The sequence below is a fragment of the Carcharhinus amblyrhynchos genome, chromosome 6 (genome assembly GCF_965287045.1).
Source record: "Carcharhinus amblyrhynchos chromosome 6, sCarAmb.v2.hapA, whole genome shotgun sequence".
NCBI classification, from domain to species: Eukaryota; Metazoa; Chordata; class Chondrichthyes; order Carcharhiniformes; family Carcharhinidae; genus Carcharhinus; species Carcharhinus amblyrhynchos.
The window spans coordinates 56,888,124-56,911,021 of record NC_137329.1 but is presented as its reverse complement, the minus strand read 5'-3'; the positions used below and the strand labels follow the sequence as shown (position 1 = coordinate 56,911,021).

The 22,898-nt window shown below is 46.5% G+C and overlaps 1 protein-coding gene across 3 annotated transcripts in view; it reads left to right on the top strand.

Annotated features, from left to right (window-relative positions):
• creb3l1 (cAMP responsive element binding protein 3-like 1) overlaps positions 1-22,898 on the top strand; it is a 130,184-nt gene that overhangs the window by 72,155 nt on the left and 35,131 nt on the right. For 2 of the 3 annotated variants that reach the window (XM_080190498.1, XM_080190496.1), the window contains exon 2: positions 6,874-7,087. In XM_080190498.1, the coding sequence (XP_080046624.1) occupies positions 6,874-7,087 (214 nt within the window). The remainder of the gene's footprint in view (positions 1-6,873; positions 7,088-22,898) is intronic. The other variant, XM_080190497.1, reaches the window with a different exon arrangement.

Below are 22,898 nucleotides of genomic sequence, written 5' to 3'. Positions count from 1 at the left end.
CAACATTGTCATCAAATCAGCAGACAAAGGAGGGGCCATCATCATACTGAACAGAGCGGATTACTGTAAAGAAGTGTACTGACAACTAAACAATGAGGAACACTACAGACAATTACCCACAGATCCGACCAAAGAACACACTCGTCAACTCAACAATCTGATCAAGACCTTTGATCCGGACCTTCAGAGCACCCTCTGTGCTCTCATTCCATGTACTCCCCGCATTGGAGATCTCTACTGCCTCCCAAAGATACACAAGGCAAACACACCCAGCCGTCCCATCATGTCGGGCAATGGAACTCTGTGTGAGAACCTCTCCGGCTACGTCGAGGGCATCCTGAAACCCATTGTACAAAGAATCCCCAGCTTTTGTCGCGACACTAGGAACTTCCTACTGAAACTCAGCACCCATGGAGCAGTAGAACCAGAAACACTCCTCATCACAATGGATGTCTCAGCGCTCTACACCAACATCCCCCACAATGATGACATTGCTGCAACTGCCTCAGTACTCAACGCCGACACCTGCCAATCTCCAGATGCAATTTTACAACTCATCCGCTTTATCCTGGACCACAATGTCTTCACCTTCAACAACCAGTTTTTCATCCAGACACACGGAACAGCAATGGGGACCAAATTCGCACCTCAATATGCCAATATCTTCATGCACAGGTTTGAACAAGACTTCTTCACCGCACAGGACCTTCAACCGATGCTATACAACCTCTGCAAGACATGCCGGATCATCGACGCGGATGCCATCATCTCACGTGAGAACACCATCCACCAGGTACACAGCACATACTCTTGCAACTTGGCCAACATTGTCTACCTGATTCGCTGCAAGAAAAGATGTCCCGAGGCATGGTACATTGGAGAGACCACGCAGACACTATGACAACGGATGAATGAACATCACTCGACAATCACTAGGCAAGACTGTTCCCTTCCTGTTGGCAAACACTTCAGTGGTCACAGGCATTCGGCCTCTGATCTTCAGGTAAACATTCTCCAAGGCAGCCTTCACGCTGAGCAGAAACTGATAGCCAAGTTCCGCATACATGAGGATGGCCTCAACCGGGATCTTGGGTTCAAGTCGCACTATTAATAACCCCAATGACTTGCCTGGGCTTGCAACATCTCACTTACTGTCCTGTCTGGAGACAATACACATCTCTTTAACCTATGCTTAAAGCTATCACCACTCACATTGTGTGTACCTTTAAAAATTGATTAGCTGTAAAGACTCGCATTCTAATCAGTATTCTGTAAACTGTGACTGTGTGTGCCTTTATATGCTCTGTTTGAGACCAGAACTCTCTACTCGCCTGACAAAGAGGTAAAACCCGAAAGCTTGTGGGTTTACTATCAAATAAACTCGTTGGACTTTAACCTGGTGTTGTGAGACTTCTTACTGTGTTATGAGACAGGAATAATTAATGATCCCAGTCAGGGATCCTCCTGGAAGGGGCAATCACAGTGCGGTTGAATTTAAAATACAGATAGAGTGTGAGAAGGTAAAATCCAATACCAGTGTCTTGTGCTTAATCAAAGGAGACTACAAAGGGATGAGGGAGGAGTTAGCTAAGGTAGACTAGGAGCAAAAATTTTATGGTGGGACAATTGAGGAAGAGTGGAGGACTTTCAAAGTGATTTTTCACAGTGCTCAGCAAAAGTATGTATCAGTGAAAAGGAAGGACTGTAGAAAAAGACATAATCAGCCATTGATAACGAAGGAAATAGAGGCTATCAAATTGAAAGAAAGTGCAAACAAAGTGGCAAAGATTAGTGGGAAACTATAGGATTGGGAAATCTTTAAAGGTCAACAGAAAGCCACAGAAAAAGCTATAAAGAAAAGTGAAATAGATTATGAATAAACTGAAATAAATGAAAAGGTGTGGCTAAGGTAAATATTGGTCCTGTGGAGGATGAGAAGGGAGATGTAATAATTGGAAATGAGAGAATGGCTGAGGCATTAAACAGGTATTGTGTGTCAGTCTTTACAGTGAAAGACACAAATAACATGCCAAAAATTGCTAAGGCTATGGCAGGTGAGGACCTAGAAACTATCAGTATCACTAAAGAGATAGTGTTGGGCAAGCTAATGGAGCTAAAGATAGACAAGCCTCCTGGCTCTGATGGAATGCATTAAAAGAGATGCACTTGCGGTAATTTATACCAAAATTCGCTGGACTCTAGGGCACTTCCAGCAGATTGGAAAACAGCAAATGTGATGCCATTGATTAAAAAAGGAGGTCGACAAAAGGTGGATAACTATAGGCCGGTTAGCTTAGCTTCTGTAATGGGAAAAACGATTGAATCAATCATCAAGGAAGAAATAGCGAGACATTGGGAGAGAAATTGTCCCATTGGACAGACATGGGCTCATGAAAGGCCGGTCATGTTTAACTAATTTACTGGAATTCTTTGAGGACATTACAAATTCAGTGGACAACAGGGAACTGGTGGATGTGGTTTATCTGGATTTCCAGAATGCACTTGACAAGGTTCTATACAAAAGGCTGCTGCATAAGACAAAGATGCACGGTGTTATGGGTAATGTATTAGCATGGTTAGAGGATTGGTTAATGAACAGAAAATAAAGTGTGGGGGTAAATGGGTGTTTTTCTGGTTGGCAATCAGTGACTAGTTGTGTGCCTCAGGATCTGTGTTGGGACTGCAATTGTTTATGATTTAAATAGATAATTTGGAGTTGGGGACCAAGTGTAGTGTGTCAAAGTTTGCAGATGACACTAAGATGAGTGGTAGAGCAAAGTGTGCAGAGGACACTGAAATTCTGAAAATGGAGATAGATAGTTTAAGTGAGTGGGCAAGGATCTGGCAGATGGAGTACAATGTTGGTAAATGTGAGGTCATCCATTCTGGTAGGAGTAATAGCAAAATGGATTATTATTTAAATGGTAAAAAATTGCAGCATGCTGCTGTGCAGAGGAATCTGGGTGGCCTTGTGCATGAATCACAAAAAGTTGCTTTGCAGGTTCAGCAAGTAATTAAGAAGGCAAATGGAATTTTGTCTTCCATTACGAGAGGGATGGAGTTTAAGAACAGGGAGGTTATGTTGCAGCTGTATAATGTGTTGGTGAGGCCACACCTACAGCACTGTGTACAGTTTTGGTCTCCTCACTTGAGAAAGGATATACTGGCACTGGAGTGGGTAAAAAGGAGATTAACTAGATTGATTCTGGAGTTGAGAGGGTTGGTTTATGAGGAAAGACAGAGTATATTGGGACTGTACTCATTGGAATTTAGCAGAAAGAGTGGGAACCTATGGAAACATATAAAATTATGAAGGGAATGGATAATATAGAAGCAGCGAAGTTGTTTCCACTGACAGGTGATACTGGTGTAGGGGGCATAGCCTCAAAATAAGGGGGAGCAGATTTAGGACTGAGCTGAAGAGGAACATTTTCACCCAAAGAGTTGTGAATCTGTGGAATTTTTGCCACTCCTCAATCTTGGCTGTGATGTCTTTCTTATAATTTCAACCCAGTGCCTGAGAGTAGAATCTAAAGAATGACAGGGCTGATCTTGACTCATTCACAGGTTGTCCATTGACACTTTCAGTGAGTAAAAGGTGGAGGGAGAGTGTGGAGGAAGGGCTGGATGGGGGAAGGAGGCGATGGAGGCAATGGGCATAGGGGAGGGGCTGGCGGGGTAGGGGAAGATAAAACCAATCAAGAAGTCTCAATTAACTGATGCAAAGCTCAAATGTTAACGCAGGACTTTCTGGCTGTTCGTGTCGATAGGATTGTACTGAGTGCAGAGTCACTCACTCGCCTTCAGCACTTCACCCATTCTGCTTAGACTGTGTCGGACCTGGTGTGTGTCCACCTAGCCACATAATGAGGCAGGGTGTTTAATTGGGACGATTGTGGAAGTGTGGCGTTGTGTTCTTCAGTGACTTTGGGTGAAGGGAGGTGACATCCTGCTTCAGCTGTCATTGCATTGTAATAGCGATGACACATATAGTCTGAAGGACAGGATATCCCGGTTTAGTTGCAGAACTCGTTTACACGTTCACTGATAAGCCAGTACAGGTATAATGATGTAGGGAAAGAATTATGTTTAAGGTGCAAAGGAACAATAGCAGATGAATTTACAGCTTGCTGGCCAACCTTGTCTTGGTGCATTCCACACCCAGGTGTGAGTCAGCACCGGCTGTGCCAAGCACACCCTCTGCATAATTAACAAGCACACTAGGGTAAATAATTCCCTTGTCAAGCCGGATGCAATCATTCCAATAGATCCTGCCCACTCCTTGAAGGGTGGGACTGCGAGTGATTGATTGTTTTCTTCAGGTATCTCATGATGGTTAGCGATCGCAAACCAGAATGGGGGCGGGGGGGGGTGGTGCAGGGCTGGAATTAGGGTTGTAGTGTGGGGAGAAGCAGGAGGAGCAAGGTGGGAGGGGGTGGGGGGGGAACCACCCCAGATCCAACCAGCAGGAAAGGTTGCAGGCGGGACTAGCAATGCCTCTGAATCTGGTCAGGCTAACCTTCCCAAACTGCGTCACTGCATAAGCTATTGGCTGCCTGCTCGGTGGCATTCAAAATGAGAGTATACATGCAACAAGCTATGTGTAATGACTTCCATTAAGTGTTTCAGAACGCAGCCAGTACGAACTCTGGAACCCAGAACAAGAAAGTCCTCATCTATATAGCACCTGACATGACCTAAGAAAGTCCCACAGTGCTTTATGGCCATCAAAGCACTTTCTTGACATGGAGCGACTGTTAAGAAACACAGCACTGAAGCCCCGTAGAAGTGAGATAATCTGTTTTCATAGATGTTAGAGGGTGGCATGGTGGCACAGTGTTCAATACTGCTGTCTCACAGCGCCAGGGACCTGGCTTCAATTCTGGCCTTGGGTGACTGTCTGGTGTGTGACCTCAGGTCATGGTGCGCATGATAGCCCTGCCACAGAGTGTGCCACTGGCGTTGGGTGACTGCCAGTGTGGAGTTTGCGCACTCTCCCTCTGTCTGTGTGGGCTTCCTCCCACACTCCAAAGATGTGCAGGTGAGGTGAATTGGCTGTGCTACGTTGCCCCTTAGTGTCCAAGATGTATTAGTTAGATGGATTAGCTGTGGTAAATGTGTGGGGTTATGGGGCTAGAGTTGTGAAGGGCTTGCATAAAATACACTGTCAGAGAGTAGGTGCAGACTTGATGGGCCGAATGGCCTCCTTCTGCACTGTAGGTATTGTCTGAATGTTGGTTGAGTTGTAACTATTCACCAAGAAACATGGAAAGTCCTTTGTTTCTCTTTGAATGATTGGATCTTTTACATTAATCTGAGAGAACGAATGAGGGCTTGGTTTAACATGTTCTCAGAGTGGAACTAGAAGCTTTTTTATTGTTGTGAATTCATATCCTAATCCAGGATATGGGAGCCTGAGTGTATAGCCATGCCCATTACTGATCAGCTCTGGATTTAACTGTGTCCCAATGACTGTGTGGAGTACTGCATTGGTCTGTACAGAACAGAAATTGTCCACACTACATTGCTGAGCTGTGATGTGTTAGCTGAAGTTGGTGCTACAGAGATGAGGGTGCTATGATTATTAGAAGCAAAGTGTTCATGTATGGATGCTTCTCAGACACCTTATGTTTTGTGGATATCATTCACAGGCCTACAGCTGTAGGCAGTCTCCTTCTTGAACCGCTGCAGTCCATGGGGTGTAGGTACACCCACAGTGCTGTTAGGGAGGGAGTTCCAGGACTTTGACTCAGCGACAGTGAAGGAATGGCAAAATATTTCCAAGTCAGGACGGCGAGTGATTTGGAGGAGAACCTTCCGGTGGTGGTGTTCCCATGTATCTGCTGCCTTTGTCCTTCTAGGTGGTAGAAGTTACAATTTAGAAGGTGCTGTCTAAGGAGCCATGGCAAGATGCTGCAGACCATCTTGTAGATGGCACTCACTCAGTGGGTACCATCTTGTAGATGGTACCCACTGTGTGTCGGTGGTGGAGGGAGTGAGTGTTTGTGGAAAGGGTAGCAATCAAATGAGTTGCTTTGTCCTGGATGATGCCCAGGACAACACGTTGGCATAGTGACTGCCTCACAGCACCAGGGACCCAGGTTCAATTCCCGGCTTAGGTCACTGTCTGTGTGGAGTTTGTACATTCTCCTACGTGGGTTTCCTCTGGATGCTCTGGTTTCCTACCACAGTCCAAAGATGTGAGGGTTGGGTGAATTGGCCATGCTAAATTGCCCCTTAGTGTCAGGGGGCTAGCTAGGATAATTGTGTGGGGTTATAAGGATAAGGTCTCCTCATCAGTGCAGACTCGATGGGCCGAGTGGCCTCCTTCTGCATTGTAGGATTCTATGTGTTGGGCTTCTTGAGTGTTGTTTCAATCATTGGAAAGAATTCTTCTTTATTTACTCTATCTAAACTGAACACCTCCCTTCAATCATCTCATAGCTTCTCTGCTGTGAAAAGACCAAAGCCTGTCTCTCCATTCTGTCCCTGTAAGTTGTACTTGAATATCCTTGAAGTTTAGTTAGATTGTGCACAATAACGTGGCGACACAGTAGCGCAATGGTTAGCACTGTTGCCTTAGAGTGCTAGGGACCTGGGTTCGATTCCTGGTTCAGGTCACTGTCTGTGCGGAGTCTTCCCATGTCAGTGAGGGTTTCCTCCGGGTGCTCCGGTTTCCTCCCACAGTCCAAAAGACGTGTTGGTTAGGTGCATTGCCCATGCTAAATTCTCACTTAGTGAGAACAGGCGCCAGAGTGTGGCAACTAGGATATTTTCACAGTAACTTCATTGCAGTATTAATGTAAGCCTACTTGTGACATTAATAAATAAACTTTAAACTTTACCTCAACACCTTTCTCTCTCCACTTGCAGCATTTTTCAGAGAACCTGGATGACTTCTCCAACGAGCTGTTCAGCAGCTTCTTCGATGACCCCCTGCTGGTTGAGAAGAACCCGCTGTTGGACATGGATCTTGACCCAGCCACTCCAGACATCCAGGCAGAGCACAGCTACTCTCTGAGTGGAGACTCTGCCCCTCAGAGCCCAGTCATGCCGATCAAGATGGACGAATTCAACAAAGGTAAAGGTGGGTTTACCTGGCTTTCGGGGGCAGGGTAAGGGCGGGTTCCAGGATATGGGAATGAGACCGGGCACCCCTTTCCCTTTCAGATCACCCGCGCTGCCAACCCAATAGGTGGCTTCCTATAGAATTCAAGGGACCAACAACTTTCATCTCTTATTTTACACAGGTGTCCAAATTCTACCTCAAGGTTCTTCACTCAAAAGGTGTGAAATTTTGGAATTCTCTCCCCCAGGGGGTTCTGGATGATCCATCATTGAGCATAGGCTTACACAATGGAGCTTTGGTTTCTCAAGGAATTAAGGGATCTAGGGAGTGTATGGGAAAGTAAAGGTGAGGAAAAAGTTAGCCATGATCATCTTGAATAGCTTGATGGGCCATGTGCTTTACTCCTGCTCCTATACCTCATGTTCTCATGTTCCACTGAAAAGGGCAAGAAGTTTTTCCACTTAATGCTGGGTTGTAACACTGCCTTCACACTCCATGGGTGAGATTCTTTGGCCTCCCAGCTGCATGTTTCCTGCTGGCACGAGTTGGCCCATTATTTGCTAGTAGCTGGATTCTCTAATCCCGCTGCTGACAATAGGAATTTCCATTGCTGTCACCTCCCCCACTGACAGGAAACTCATAGTTAGGGGTGTGCTGTCGGTGGGACTGGAGAATCCCACTGGTGTGAAAGGCCAGAGAATTCCACCCATATCTGTAACAGAAACAACCAACTTCTGATTTTTACTTGGGTGATAAGTTAGCATGTCTACCCATATATGATAGGCTTCACCCTTTCTTTGGCTGCTAAGATACTGAAAGGATTTTCCTGTTATGTTCCTCATTTGCATCTGTATTTTGTTTTCCCTGGGCTGGAGTTTGCCATTGGAGGTGGTTTAAAAGACAGTCCAGTGGAAGAATTTGCACTGCAGCGTAGTGTATCAGTTTTTTAAAGTTTTCCGTTCATAAGATACGGATATCACTGGTCAGGCCAACATTTATTGCTCATCCATAATTGTGCATGAGAAAGTGATGGGTGATGAACCACTGCTGTCCATCTGGTGTAGGGACACCCACAGTGCTGTTCGGGAATCTCAGGATTTTGACCCAGGAACAGCAATATATTTTGAAGTCAGGATGATGTGTGGTGGTGGTGTTCCCATTGCATCTGTCCTTCTAGATGGCAGAGGCTGTGGGTTTGGAAGGTGCTCTGTAAGGAGTATTGATGAATTATTGCATCTTGCAGATGCTGCCACTGTGTGTTGTTGGGGGAGGAAGTGAAAGTCGGAACAGCAGTGCTGCTGATGCATGTGCCTCTAGCCCATTTTATTTATTTATGAGTCACAAGTAGGCTTACATTAATACCACAATGATGTTGCTGTGGAAATCCCCTAGTCGCCACACAGTGGAGCCTGTTCAGATACATTGAGGGAGAATTTAGCATGGCCAATGCACCTAACCAAAATGTCTTTCAGACTGTGGGAGGAAACTGAAACACCCGGAAGAAACCCACACAGGCATGAGGAGAATGTGCAGACTCCACACAGACAGTGACCCAAGCTGGGAATCAAACCTGGGTCTCTGGCACTGTGGGGCAGCAGCGCTAACCACTTTGTCACGGTGCTACTGGGCACGTGGGGTCTCACACTAGCTGAATGTCTTACCTGGCAGATGCACCTTTTCAGAGGCCAGTGGACATCATCACCTTCAAGACAGATGTAGCTGGTCAGGCACTGAGGACCATGAGGTTTACCTCAGTGACTATTCCCTCAGGTGCAGGGCGTGATTGACTGCATACATTGAGCTATCAATGCTCCATCCTCTGAGGGTGGACCATTCATCAACAGAAGGGTGTTTCATTCTATAAACATTCAGCTGGTATGTGACCATCAGGAGGGGTCCATTCGGCTTTGTGATACATCCATCGAGGCCTTCACTGGTGCTGCAGCAGTTCCCACTATCAGACAGCCCCCATGAATGGGCCCTGGCCGACAAGGATGTCCTTTGAAGAGATGGCTGATGGCCTTGCATGTGAAACCCCACAATTGCAGCTCAGGAACAATAATAACCAGTGCCATCTCCATGATGGCCACCACAGAGCAGCTCTTCAGTCTCCTGAAGATCTGGATTGGGTGTCTTCATCTATTGCGATGGTGCCTTCCAGTACAGTACTTTAAGAGTTTCCTGCCTCCTTGTGATCTGCTGGGCTCTGTATGCACATGACCACATATACCCGGTGGAGGTCCATCAGGAAGATTCTCAGAGGATGAGGAACTTGATGAGGACCAACCAAAGATTACTATAAGGCCATCCAAAGATTGGCCTGTTGTCAGAATGCACTGACCATGCTGGCAGGAAATCCCAGGAGGCACAGATCCAGGACCACTTCTCCTGAGCCTACAGATCCTGCAATGGGACATGATGCAGAAAGTTTCCTGTGAGAGGACACAGTCATATTTCACACTCACAGGCAAGGCCTAAATGCCCAGAACTAACAAAAGATTTTTTTTTACCCACAGCCCTTTACATCCCATTAAAGTGCAGGCATTGCACAAAAGGTTTCTAACCTTCACCCAGGTGAAAGCCACTGGGATGCTGCCACCATTTATCCGTGAGAACTCCTGCATGGAGCTCCACCAGTGGCTGGAGGAGATGTGTGTGGCAGTGGCTAAGCTGCACATGGTATCTGACCTTGGGTCGTGGTGTGCATGATGGTACTGCCATAGGGAGTGCCACTGGCCTCAGGTGACTGCCCAAGTGGAGTCTGCATGTTCTCCCCATGTCTGTGTGTGTTTCTTCCGGATGGTCTGGTTTCCTCTCACAGTCGAAACATGTGCAAGTTAGATGGATTGTGTTTGTGTATGTGGGTGTTTGCTTGTGTCTGCCTGTGTGTATCTGTTTGTGCGTGTCTGTCTGTCTGTTTTTGTGTCAGTATGTCTCTGTATGTCTGCTTGTCTATGTGTGCCTCTGTATGTGTTTTTTGCGTGTTTGTGTATGTGTTTGTATTTGAATGTGTGTTTTTGAGTGTGTATGTGTGTGTTTAGATGTATGTAGTGTGTGCGTGTGAGTGAGCGTATGTGTGTTTGTGTGGATGTAATTGTATGTGTGTGTGTATGACTGAACATGTATGTGTGTGAGCGAGTGTGTCTGTATCTGAATCTGTGAATGAGTGGGTGTGAGTCTGTCTGTCTGAGTGTGTGTATGTGTGTATGTGTGTATGTGAGTGTGTGTGAGTGTGTGTGTATATGTATGTGTCTGTGAGTGTGTGAGGATGTGTATTGTGTGTGTGTATGTGTGTGTGTCTGTGTGAGTATGTGTGGGTGTGTGTGTATGTGACTGTGTGTGGATGTGTCTGTGTGAGTGTGTATTTGAGTGTGTGTGAGTGTGTATTTGAGTGATGTGGGTGTGTGTGGGTGTGTATTCGAGTGTGTGAGCGTGTGTGTGTGAGTGTTTCTGGCAGTGACATTTGGAAATTACCCATTATAAACTAGTTATCAACTTTGAAACAGATGGAGATTATTTTTTCTGTGTAAGTTTAGATTTATGAGAAGCTGTGGTCCAAGCTCCAGCTGCATGTATCAATGGAAGGCCATTGATACATGATGGCTTTATTCGGGCTGTTTATTCCCATTTCATCTGGAGCACACCTTGGGAAGATGCCTTTAGCACTGTCATCTTTAGTTCCTGGTGTTACCATCAGGCAATGACATCCTTGCAGCCGCTTTCTGTTTTGTTAATTTACATGAAACTTAATCCTCTTCAACAGTGCCTGTGTCTGTAGGCATCTGTGTGTCTGTCTGTTTGTGTGTGTATCTCCCTGTGCATGTCTCTGTGTGTGTGTGTGTGTCTGTCTGTCTGTCTATGTGTGTGTCCATCTGTGTGTGTGTCTGTGTGTGCTTTTATGTGTCTGTGTATGTGTGAGTTTGTGTGTCTGTGTAAGTGCATGTGTGTATATGTGTGTGTCTGTGTATTTGTGTGCGTGTGTGTCTGTGTGTGTGTGTAGATGTGTGCGCGTGTGTGTGTGTGTGTGTGTCTATCCAGCGGGGATGTGAGTGTGCCTCACACTACCTGAATGTGGAGGTCATCTTGATCAAAGGACCTTCTCTTTTAAAACTGCAGCAAGATAGTTTGCACTGGGAAGAATCAGTCCTGGGACTCACTGTAAAGTTGACTTGTCTTGTGGTTTTTGCACCATCTGATTCACTGCTCCCTCTGAGTGGAAACAGCTGATGTTGTTGGGTCTGTTTTCACTCATTATTCATTCCGGGTTGCAGTTCTCCGTTAACCCCTTGCGGCTCTGTGGGATTTATGATTTTCATTTTTATTTTCTCAATCTTTAAGCATTGCCTTGTTTTTGAAGAGGGGACTCCCTGTTCCAGACAGCGTGTGATATATTTGTGGTTGAAGCTGGAACAGAATCACATGTTGCTCTCGGTACATGCTCCACCAGTTCTGATGGAGCTGCGCTGTAGGAAGCAGTGCCCAGGGATGTCATTGTTTCCCCTGAGCGCTGCATTGTCAAAGTACGGCATGTGAAGATTGATTGTGAGTCAGAACCTTTTGGGTAAACAGAGCACCTCTGCGCGAACCTACTTAAAATCTAAAGAATGACCTTTGTTTACACTGGGTACCCACTGTACTGGTCCTGGCGTCTGCTGATGATTCTTTTAAGTTTATTTATTAGTGTCACAAGTAGGCTTGCATTAACACTGCAATGAAGTTATACTGTGGTGTCTGTTCGGGTACACTGAGGGAGAATTTAGCATGGCCAATCCACCTAACCAGCATGCCTTTCGGACTCGGACTATAGGAGGAAACCGGAGCACCCAGAGGAAACTCACGCAGACATGGGGAGAATGTGCAGACTCTGTACAAACAGTGACCCAAGCGGGGAATGGCACTGTGAGGCAGCAGGGCTAACCACTGTGCCACCATGCCATCCTAGGCTGAATTGTGACGCTCCAAGAGTATTAGATGTCAATGACCCATCTCTGCTGATTGGAGAAGCCAGGGTAGCCCAGGGAACCCTTTGAGTAACCCAGCTGGCTTCTCCCATCTGTATAACTCACTCGAGTGCAGGGAGTCTAATCCTCTCGATGCCAGACTGTGGAGGAATACTTTTCCACTGTCATGTCTAAAGCGTCTGACACTCTACAGTTGGCCAGTTGTGAATGCACCCGCCCACTCCCAAGGGATAAAGGTTAAACCGACATGATCCCGAGCCTGACCTTCAAACTATTCACACATGAATGATGAACTCTTACTAATTGGAAGCTGCATCAGACACCAGTCATCTCCACAGGTCACAGAGACATGCCTTATGAAAGATCACTTAGACGAGTAACTCAAAAGCTCCAACTGTGTTTACACCTCCTCCCCTCCCCCAGGCTTATTTCAGCACAAAATACTTTCTATCGACCTTAAATTGGGTTGCCAAATTTGGTTGGTGGTATTCCTGGAAATTTGTCACCAACCCCCCCACAAACTGCCCCACCCTCCTGCCATTGGTCACCTGTCAGATCCATGCACCCCCTTCTCGGCCAATTAGAAAGAGAACTGATGCTCCTTTACCCGATTGGACAATTCTAGACTGTCAGTCAAAAAGACTTAGTTTTTTTCCACCCTTATTTAAACCAATAAATGAAAATATTCAAAGAAAATGCTCCAATAATGCAGGTATAGTCAGGGAGATGATTTTTGAATTGCTGCAGACCCCAGGGCAGTTCTGGAACGGTTGGTGATACTCTCCCCTTGTCCAGAATGTGACAGCATTGAAGTCACAAGAGGCACCAGACTGAGATAGCAGGGGAACAGGCAGACAGGGCCAATGAAGCACACATCCACTCCCTTGGCAAGTCTCAGCATCATCAAAGGGGAGCTCGGGCCCTGGGCCAAGAACATCACGCACACAGCCTCAGATGGAAAGCCTGGAGTTTGATCTATTTTTCCATGGAGTGTTTGTATTAGTCACGTAAATTGGATCCAGACACACACGCGGAGAGGCTCACAGTGCTAAGAAGCCAATCCAGCTGATGGTACAGGGTCATTAACATAGTGAAGTCCCTCCCCACACTGTCACTATCCACCTCAGGTATCAGCAATGAAGAGCTGCTTCACTGCAGCCATCTGAATCTTCAGGACGTGAGAGAAACCAGGCCTGGAAGCTGCTCCACATTCCCATTCTCTTTAGTCCCGCACGGTCTAGCATCATCTTTTTACTCTAAGAAACAGGCCAGAACATTCTTCTTTAAGGTGCTGCTGGAATTCAAATTTAATATGAATTTGGAATCAAACTAATTGTGTGAAATGATGCTGAATTTAAAGCACAGAAACAAGGCTATTCAGCCCAAATGGTGCATACTGGTATTTGTGCTTCACACAGGCCTCGGCCCACCTTACTTCATCATTTCTTATGAAAGTTCCTTTCTCCCTCAGACACTAAGTCGGCTTCCCCTTAAATACGTCACTGCCATTCACCTCAACTATGGATGGTGGTAGCGAGTCCCATATTCTCACCACTCTTTGGGTTAGATCCTTGCTCCTCAATTCTTTCTTTCCTGGATTTAAATCAAGAGATTCATAGGGCTGGATATTACAATTTCTGCCCCCTCTGGAGGGTAAGGAAGCAGGCTGGGTGTACAGCAAGTCTAAAATGGCTCACTCATGTGCAGGGTGTCTAACCCTTTCAATGTCAGACTGTGGAGAAATATTTTTCCACTGTTGTGTCGGGAGAGTCTCATCATTCCACAGGAGGTCATTTGTCAATGCACCCGCCCAATCCTGGGAGCTAGGAATTAAAGGTTAAAGCAACATAACCCTGACCCCGACCTTCACAGGCTATTCACACATGAGGCATGCTGGTCAGGGAAACAATGACTCTTGCTAGTTGGTAGCTTAATCAGATACCAGTCATCTCCACAGAAGAATGCTTTATGAAAGGTCACTTAGAGTAGTAACCCTGAAGCTCCCACTATTTACTCCCATGTCCCCTGCCTATCCACCCACTCCTGCCCCCATCACAACTTTACAAGTCAGGAGAAAGCTGTCAGGAGATGTGTGTGCTGACCAAGGACTTTAAGTGGCCAATTAATGGTCATTTAAGTGCCTCTTCCTGCCACTGCTGGGATTTAACAAGTGGTGAGAGAGGCTCTCTCCAACATCCAACCCGTCAACTTTCACTGTGTTGGCCAGTGGCTAGCAAGGGGAATGGAGGGGCACAGGTGGACAGTGGCACAGTGGTTAGCACTGCTCCTTCACAGTGCCAGGGACCCAGGCTCAATTCTGGCCTTGATCACTGTTCATGCACATTCTCCCTATGTCTGCTCTTGTTTCCTCCCACAGTCCTAAGATGTGCAGGCTAGGTGGATTGGCCATGCTAAATTGTCCCTTAGTGCCCCAAGGTGTATACGTTAGGTGGATTGGCCATGGTAAATGCATGGGGTTATGAAGTTAGAGTGGAAGGGGGGCCTGGGTCAGATGCTCTTTTGGAGGGTTGGTGCAGATTTGATGGGCCATAGCGCCTCTTTCTGCACTGTGGGGGCTCTGTGGGACCTCCATCAGGGGCCCATGTAAAACCTTGTCAATAAAGTCCTAGAGCTGGATTTTACCGTATTCCCCGTCCCCATGACCGAAACGTTGCCCGTCAGCCCGCACCCACCCAGAAGCTGCTGCCCTGCAGTCATTTTCCATTGTTTTCGAGCGGGACTTTGGCCTCCATCAGAGAGAAGTCCTGCCTTAAGACAGCTGCTTGCCAATCAGATTGCTGTGTAGACTCAGTAGTGCCAGGTTTGAGTGGAGGCCATTGCAGCTCCTAAGGAAGAAGCAAAGGAGCCTGCACTTAAAGGGAACTCCAGGGTTTTGGATGGGTCTGGCTGGCTGGCAGACTCCAGTGAGAGGGCTGGGATGGGGGGGTCGGGGAGACCAGATTTGAAAAGTGTCAGTGGGGTCAGGGGGAGGTTAAAGAGCTCACAGCAAGCCAGGTCTTAACTATAGGCCTCTGCCATCCACTGCCAGGGGTAACATAGCAACTGAGGGACAATGAGGCCATTTGTTGGCCACTTTAGGGCTTCAGTAGGCCCAAGGGCTGCCTGGTGGCTTCACTGCCTACTATAATATGAAAGGTAGGTCAGGGTGCAACAATGAACACATGTATTTATTGTATGAGACCTACCGCACCCCCCCCCCAACCTTACAATATGCTGCTCGGGAAGACAGTAGAGCTGAGAGAATCATCACGGCACAGAGAGAGAGAGCAATCAGTCTTGTCAGCGCTCTGTAGAGCAGTCCACTCAGTCCCATTTCCCCATTCTATCAATGATCCTGAAAGTTTATTTGCTTCATTTGCCTGTCCAATTTCTCCCTGGCATTGTATATAACGAGAATGGCTTTTCTTTGTCTCTTATATATAAATCTTCTGTAAAGTTGCCCTGTCTATGGGCAGTGTGTTACAGTACTCCATGTGCACAAGCTTTTTTTTATTATTTTCATGGGATATGGCCATTGTGAGTTAGGCCAGAGTTTATTGCCCCTCAGAAGGTGATCAGAGCCATTTTATTGAATGGCTGCAGCCTATGTGGTGTTGGTACTTCCACAGGGCTGGTAGGAAAGGAGTTTCAGGATTTTGACCCTGTGACAGTAAGGGAACAGTGACACACTTAAAAGTCAGGATGGTCAGTGGGCAGTGTATTATAGTATTCTCAATGGGCAGTATGAGACAGTATTCTCACTAAGCAGTGTGTTACAGAATCCTCACTGGGCAGCATTTTACAGTATTCTCAATGGGCAGTGTGTTATTGTATTCTCAATGGGTGGTGTATTACAGTATCCTCACTGGGCAATGTATTACAGTATTCTCAGTGGACAGTGTGTTAAAGTATTTTCAGTGGGCAGTGTGTTACTCAGTAGCAGTATCCTCACTGAGGTGTATGTTACAGTATCCTCAATGGACAGTGTGGTACAATATTCTCAATGGGCAGTGTATTACAGTACTCTAAGTGAACAATATATTATAGTATTCTCACTGGGCAGTGTGTTACAGTATTCTCAATGGGTGGTGTATTACAGTATTCTCAATGGGCAGTGTGTTGCAGGATCCGCATTGGGCAGTGTTACAGTATTCTCAATGGACAGTATGTTACAGTATTCTCAATGGGTGGTGTATTACAGTCTTCTCAATGGACAGTGCATTACAGTATTCTCAGTGGGCAATGTGTTACAGTATTTTCAATGAAAGTGTGGTATAGTATTCTAGATGGGTGGTACATTACAGTCTTCTCAGTGGGCAGTGTATTACGGTATTTTCAATGCACAGTGTGATACAGTATTCTCAATGGGTGTTGTATTACTGTATTTTCAGTGGGCAGTGTGTTACCGTATTCCTGTTGGCAGTATGGTAAGTAATGGTAACAGTGTGATAAAATGTCAGTGAAGTGTAGTAGAATAATAGTGAACAGTTTGATACAGTAAAGGTGGACAGTTTGATGTAACGATGCACAATTTAGTACAACAATGGTATGTGTGGCATGGTACCCTCAGTAACCTCTGTCGGTTCTGGCTGAACCGTCTCCATCTCCCCTGTGATGTTTCCACTCCTTGGTATGGTGCTGCCAGTAATTGGCCCACATGTTAACACCAACCAAATTATCTCGAGTTTCCATCATGTAGGATAGTGATCCAGTCTTGGCTACTCTTACTGTTGGAACTCACTTCCTCCCTGGCACATAGCTCCTCACTAGAATGACTTTGTCTTTTTGAAAGGTTCTCAGTTTTGCATGTTTGGCTCACCGGTCTATCTGCCTCTTAAACTCCTCTCCACCACTCGCCTGGTCCCCACCAGTCTCAGTAATCGAACATTGTCCGTAACTGTCTCCCCATCATCAATGTTGCTGAGGGGTGGGGGACATTTTGCCATTGCATGAGGTGTGTTCCTGTACACATTTAGAAACTAGTTTACTCTTTGCCTCAATGACCCTAACCCCTTTGAAGCTTTCAAGGAGTTTTTTACTGACTCCTCAAACCACTCCACTAAACTATTCGTCGCTGGATGGTATGGTGCAGACTTTACATGCTGATTGCCTTGCAGCTCCATATACTCTTCAAATTTCCGTGATACAAACTGCAGCCTGTTATCACTTACCACTTCCTCCAGGGAAATCAAATCTGGCAAACCTGTCATCAAGCCTGTCTAAGATTGCCTCTGTGGAAATTGCCCCTGTGTCCATCTCCATCCTCACCATCTTCCCTTCTAGTTTGGGCATTGCCCAAAACTGCTTTGCATCACCCTGGATTGACAGCGCATTCAGTTTAAATTTCATTCCCTCTATCAGTGTGAGCAGTGTGGCACTTCAATGGTGAGCAGTGTGATACAGTAATGGTGAGAATTGTGGTGTAGTAATGGTGAACAGTGTGGTATTTCAATGGTGAGCAGTGTGGTACAGTAATGGTGAGAATTGTGGTGTAGTAATGGTGAACAGTGTGGTATTTCAATGGTGAGCAGTGTGGTACAGTAATGGTGAGAATTGTGGTATGGTAATGGTGAACAGTGTGGTACAGTAATGATGAGTGGTGTGGTTCAGTAATGGTGAGCAGTACTGATGAGCAGTGTGGTACTGCAATAGTAAACAATGCTGAAATGTAATGGTGAGCAGCATGGTACAGTAATTGTGAACAGTGTGGTACTGCAATGGGAGGCATTGTAATGCAGCACTGATACATGGTCTGGTGCTGGTGGGTAAGTTAGGCTCTTACCAAGATGGATGGAGGGAAAGAGAGGAGGAAGATGTGGCAGCAGCTGTTCGCTGAGCTGATTTTGTTAGGAGTCAGTGCAGTGTTTCCAGCTCCTAACCATCATCCACATCCTCGTATAGACTATAAACCGTGAAGACAAGGAGCACAGTTAAAATATTATTGATGTATTTGATTGATCATGAATATCCATGGCTGCAAGTTGCTGCCATTCTCTTTGTTTATTCAGAGTGGATATGTTAAGGTACTTTACTGCCCTGATTTCCATTTGCCTCTCTAACTGAGGAGATGGTGAGGTCAGCCACTCCTGCTAGGCTCTAAAGGTCATTGTGGGAGGGTCACACTCCTTCCTCTTCTTGAAGAAGAGGTCAAGTCCTGCTTTATATTGTCCCGCTGCCTGACAAGGCCTCCTTAATTACCCAGCCTTGGCCTTCAGAGGTGATCATTTTCTCCTGGATCTGCTGCTACTCTTGAGTGATAGTGCCACTCCCCGATGGTGTTAGGCTTCTCTGTGCCAAACATGCCGACAATCAAAAACTCATTTTGAGGAAACAAAATAGTGAGTGAGCCATTGAACAGAAGGGATCATTGTGACCTGAACTGAACTCTGATAACCTTCGTCAGTGCTTGTAACATGAGCCTCATAGTGTGAGTGGCTATACCTATAAAGCTGTCGGCTGGTCAGAACTTCTTCTGGCACCCTGGGATTTCCCAACCCTTTCTGCAGGAGAGGGATCCCCGGCGACACGGGGAGGGAAGGGCAAGATGTGGGGGATGAGGGTGAGGCATGTAAAACACCACAGACCTTGGCGGGACTGGAAGATTCTGCTGGTGGGCAGTGGTGAGCAACATGTTGTGCGGGGGTCGCTAGGAAGTCTCAGCCCTCATCTTGGAGGCAATGCTAAAGATCGATGAAGGACAGGATAGGGGTTTGCCATTTCTGGATTAAACCTGTACAAATTTAGATTGAGGAGGATGAATGAGGAAATTTCTAGAAGTGGATGCTGACAATGCAGTGGAACTTAGAGAAAGCTGACTAAATGTACACCGGATATATCAGAGATGGAATAGGCCATCGTCTAATTAGACCATGGAAGATTTATTCCCCTGCTCTATTCCCTGCCTTTGTTACCCTCAATTATCAACAAAAAAATCAGTAAAATAATTCTGGGGAGATTTCCACCATCCTACGTATGAATAAGTGACAAGAGGAAATTCTGGCTGGGTCCTCAAATACAGGCCCTTGAAAACAGCTGTCTGACTCTGCGACTCAGCCCTCTTTCTGTTGTCCCTCCCTCCCACTTCAGGAACCGAATGGTTAGCTCTCGGCATCTGTGTTGGGCACTTGCAGTGGTACAGATCAAATGCCCTGTAAAACAGTTAGACAGGCGCTAATGAGGCTGCCTAGTACCAGGACCCTGCTTGATCATCAGTAATGAGTATGTTAGCACAGCGTGTGGTTGAGTAGGTTGCTGCAGAGACTGGAAGTGTAAACCAGGATCACAGCAGCTGAGGGCTGCCACAGCTAAAAGTGGCAATGCAGCCGTCACTGCTGCCAATGGGTTTCGTTTTTAGCAGATGATAATGCAGTGGGTGAGTGCGACGGGGAAACACTTTGGTTTTAGCTTCCATTTCTTGAGTTGTCCTGTTGGAACTCATTCCCTAGAGACTGTCATTCTAGTCCAGGCCGTCAGTCACTCTCCTGGTTTCAATCAATCGATGACCCAGCCAAACTCAAGAAGAATTGGGATTCTCACTGCCAAAGTGAGATATCGGTTTGATGATGTTCCAGCAAAATATAGACTCACAACTCTCCTCTTTTCAGCCCTTCTTGTGCCAGCTGTGGTTCAGTAGGGTGGCACCCTTACCTCCGAGCCAGGATATTGTGAGTTCAGGTGGCACAGTATCTCACAGCATCAGGGACCCAGGTTCAATTCTGGCCTCGGGTGACTGTGAAATTTGCACATTCTCCCCATGTCTGTGTGGGTTTCCTCCGGGTGCTTCGGTTTCCTCCCACAGTTCAAGATGTGCGGGTTAGGTTGATTGGCTATGTTAAATTGCCCCTTGGTGTCAGGGGGAATTAACAGGGTAAATACATGGGGTTATGGGGATAGGGCTTGAGTGGGATTGTTGTCAGTGCAGGCTCGATGGGCCGAATGTAGGGATTCTATGAACATCTGTTTGAGCACATAAATCAAGGCTCCAGTGCAGAACCGATGGAGTGCTGCACTGTCAAAGGCCTGTCTTCCTCATGAGAGTTTAAACTGAGGTCCTATCCATCCTCTTGAGTGGTTATCAAAGACTACATGGCATGAAGAGCAGGGGAGTTCTCCCCAGTGTCCTGATGAATAATTATCCCTCAATCTACACCATAAAAAGAGCAAATCTCTTGCTCAGAATGACATTGTTTGAGGAAGCTTGTTGTACACAAAGCAGCTGCTGCTATGTTTCCTGTAGCAGAACAGTGACTCCACTACAAAAAGTGGGTGGCACAGTGGCACAGTGGTTGGCACTGCCGCCTCACGGCGCCAGGGACTTGGGTTCAAGTCTGGCCTTGGATGACTGTGGAATTTGCTTGTTCTCCTCATGCCTCTGGGTGCTCCAGTTTCCTCCCATTGTCCAAAGATGTACAGGTTAGGTTGTTTGGCCATGGTAAATTGACTCTAGTGTCAGGGTGACAAGCAGGGTAAATATATGGGGTTAAGGGGATAAGGCCTGGGTGGGATAGTAGCTGGTGCAGACTTGATGAGCCAAATGGCCTCCTTCAGCATTGTAGGGATTCTATGAAATGCCTCATTGGCTGTTCAGATCTTTGAGATGTCTGATGCTCATGGAAGATGCTACACAAAGGCAAGTCCTTTTTTTGCAAAGACATGAGTTTCTAAACTCCCTCTCTATTCCTTCCCTGGCCTGAGCTACAAGGCTGTTAAATAACCGATTGGGGTAAACCCTCCAGGGCTGCTGCTAGTCAGAGTTAGTTGAGATCCTGATCAATTGCCCTCTGATATCAGGTTGGCAAAGAGAGACAGCTCACTTTTGCTCAGTGCTTTGCGTGTATCCCACCCTGGCCTGACTCCCCACACCACCCCCCCTTCCCGCTCCCCTCTCCACCCCCTCTCTTCCTCTCTCTGCCCGCCCCCCCCTCCCTCCCCCGGAGGTGAAGTAGAGATCCTGCTGGTTGACCGTCACCCTGAGGTGAGAGCAACAAGTGGAAATTCTGAAGCTGCCGGCAGCTGTCGCCTGCAGGATGTACTAATTAATTTACAACCAGTTCCCATGGGAACACAAGGTTGGATTAGTGGGAGCAGCGGGTCATTTCGTCACTGACTTAAATACACACTTGCACACAGAGCACTTCCTGCTCGGAGGAGCAGGCTCCTGGTGAGAATCCTGGTTAATAAGATTCTGGTGACTGCAGCAAAATAAAAAGGTGAAGATAAAGCGAGGAAACCCTGCTTAGCTCGGAGACTGAACAGCTAACTGCCTGCCCTGAAGTCTGTGTACATTTATATAGCACCCATTATAACCTTGGCATGTCCCAAAGCACTTTACAGCCAATGATGTCTCGTCACTGTTGTAACACAGGGAAATGCAGCAGTCAGGTTGAACACAGCAAGGGCAGCACAGTGGCGCAGTGATTAGCACTGCTGCCTCCCAGCACCGGGACCTGGGTTCAATTCCGGCTGATTGTGACTGTGTGGAATTTCACATTCTCCCTGTGTCTGCGTGGGTTTCCTCCGGGTGTTACAGCTTCCTTCCACAGTCCGAAGAATGTCCGGGTTAGATTGATTGGCCATGATAAATTGACCCCAGTGTCAGAGGGACTGGCAGGGTAAATGTATGAGGTTATGGGGATAGGGTAGTAGCTGGGTGGGATTGTTATCAGTGCAGGCTCAATGGGCCAAATGGCCTCATTCTGCACAGTAGATTGTATAATTCTACTGTATGATTCTATAAGCTCCCACAAGCAGCAGCGCAACAGTGAATAGATGATTTTTTTTGAAATGTCGCTTGAGGGATTGAATATTGGCCATGGACCAAGGAGACCCCTGCTGTACATCTTCAAAACAGCGCCACAAGATTATTAAAGTTCACCTGAGACAGCAGACAGAGCCTCGGTTTAATACTTATCCGAATAATGGGACCTCCACACACTCCTGGTACAGACTTCTGTCAGAGCCAGGTACAGAAAGTTGTGGGTTAATACAAGTCATGTCCACTTACGGGAATTAGATTGTCAAGAGAGTCGACGGGTCTGCAAAATGAAATCTGAAATGCTTTTCTCATACAAAGGGACTGGTCTACGCCATTGACTTCATTTCACAGCCTTTAATGAGTTTAGGCATCTAATCAACTTTCCTAATGTCACCATACCTTTCCCTGATACATTGACCAAGGCAGAACACTGTGTTCCAAGTGTGATCGCACTAAGCTTTATAAAGTGCCAGTGTTACTTCTGTAGGTGTTCTGTGGTTCTACTTACACACCCTGAGGCTCTATTTACTTTGGCAATTACTACAAATCAGACTGTCACTTTTGATATCTGAAGTGCAAGTATGCCAGATCCTTCTCCAGCTCACTGAATGATTAAGTCAAAAGAAAAATAAACAAGCCCACTTTAAATACACTGGCATATTTTTCTCAAACTGCTGCCCAGGTTACCTAAACTTGTAGACCATCTGCCCATTGTAGAAATTGCTACAATTTTAATTCACATACATGCTGTCCAAGGAATCTTCCTTGCAATTCTTTGAATAGTACAATGGGATAAACAAAGAACAAAGAACAAAGAACAACCCAGCACGGGAAACAGGCCCTTCGGCCCAATGAGCCCGCGCCACCGCATCCTCCTATACCTACCCCGCCCTGTGTATATGTGAGTGGAACCCCTAACTTAGCCAGATTCAGGGGAGAATAGTGTCAATTTGGTAAACCAATCAGCCTAAGAGCACATCTTTGGGGTGTGGGAGGAAACCGGAGCGCCCGGAGGAAACCCACGCAACCACAGGGAGAATGCGCAAACTCCCACAGACACAGGCCCAAATCCATGTATCTGCACAGCTAGCAGTGATAGTTACTGAGCTGTTGC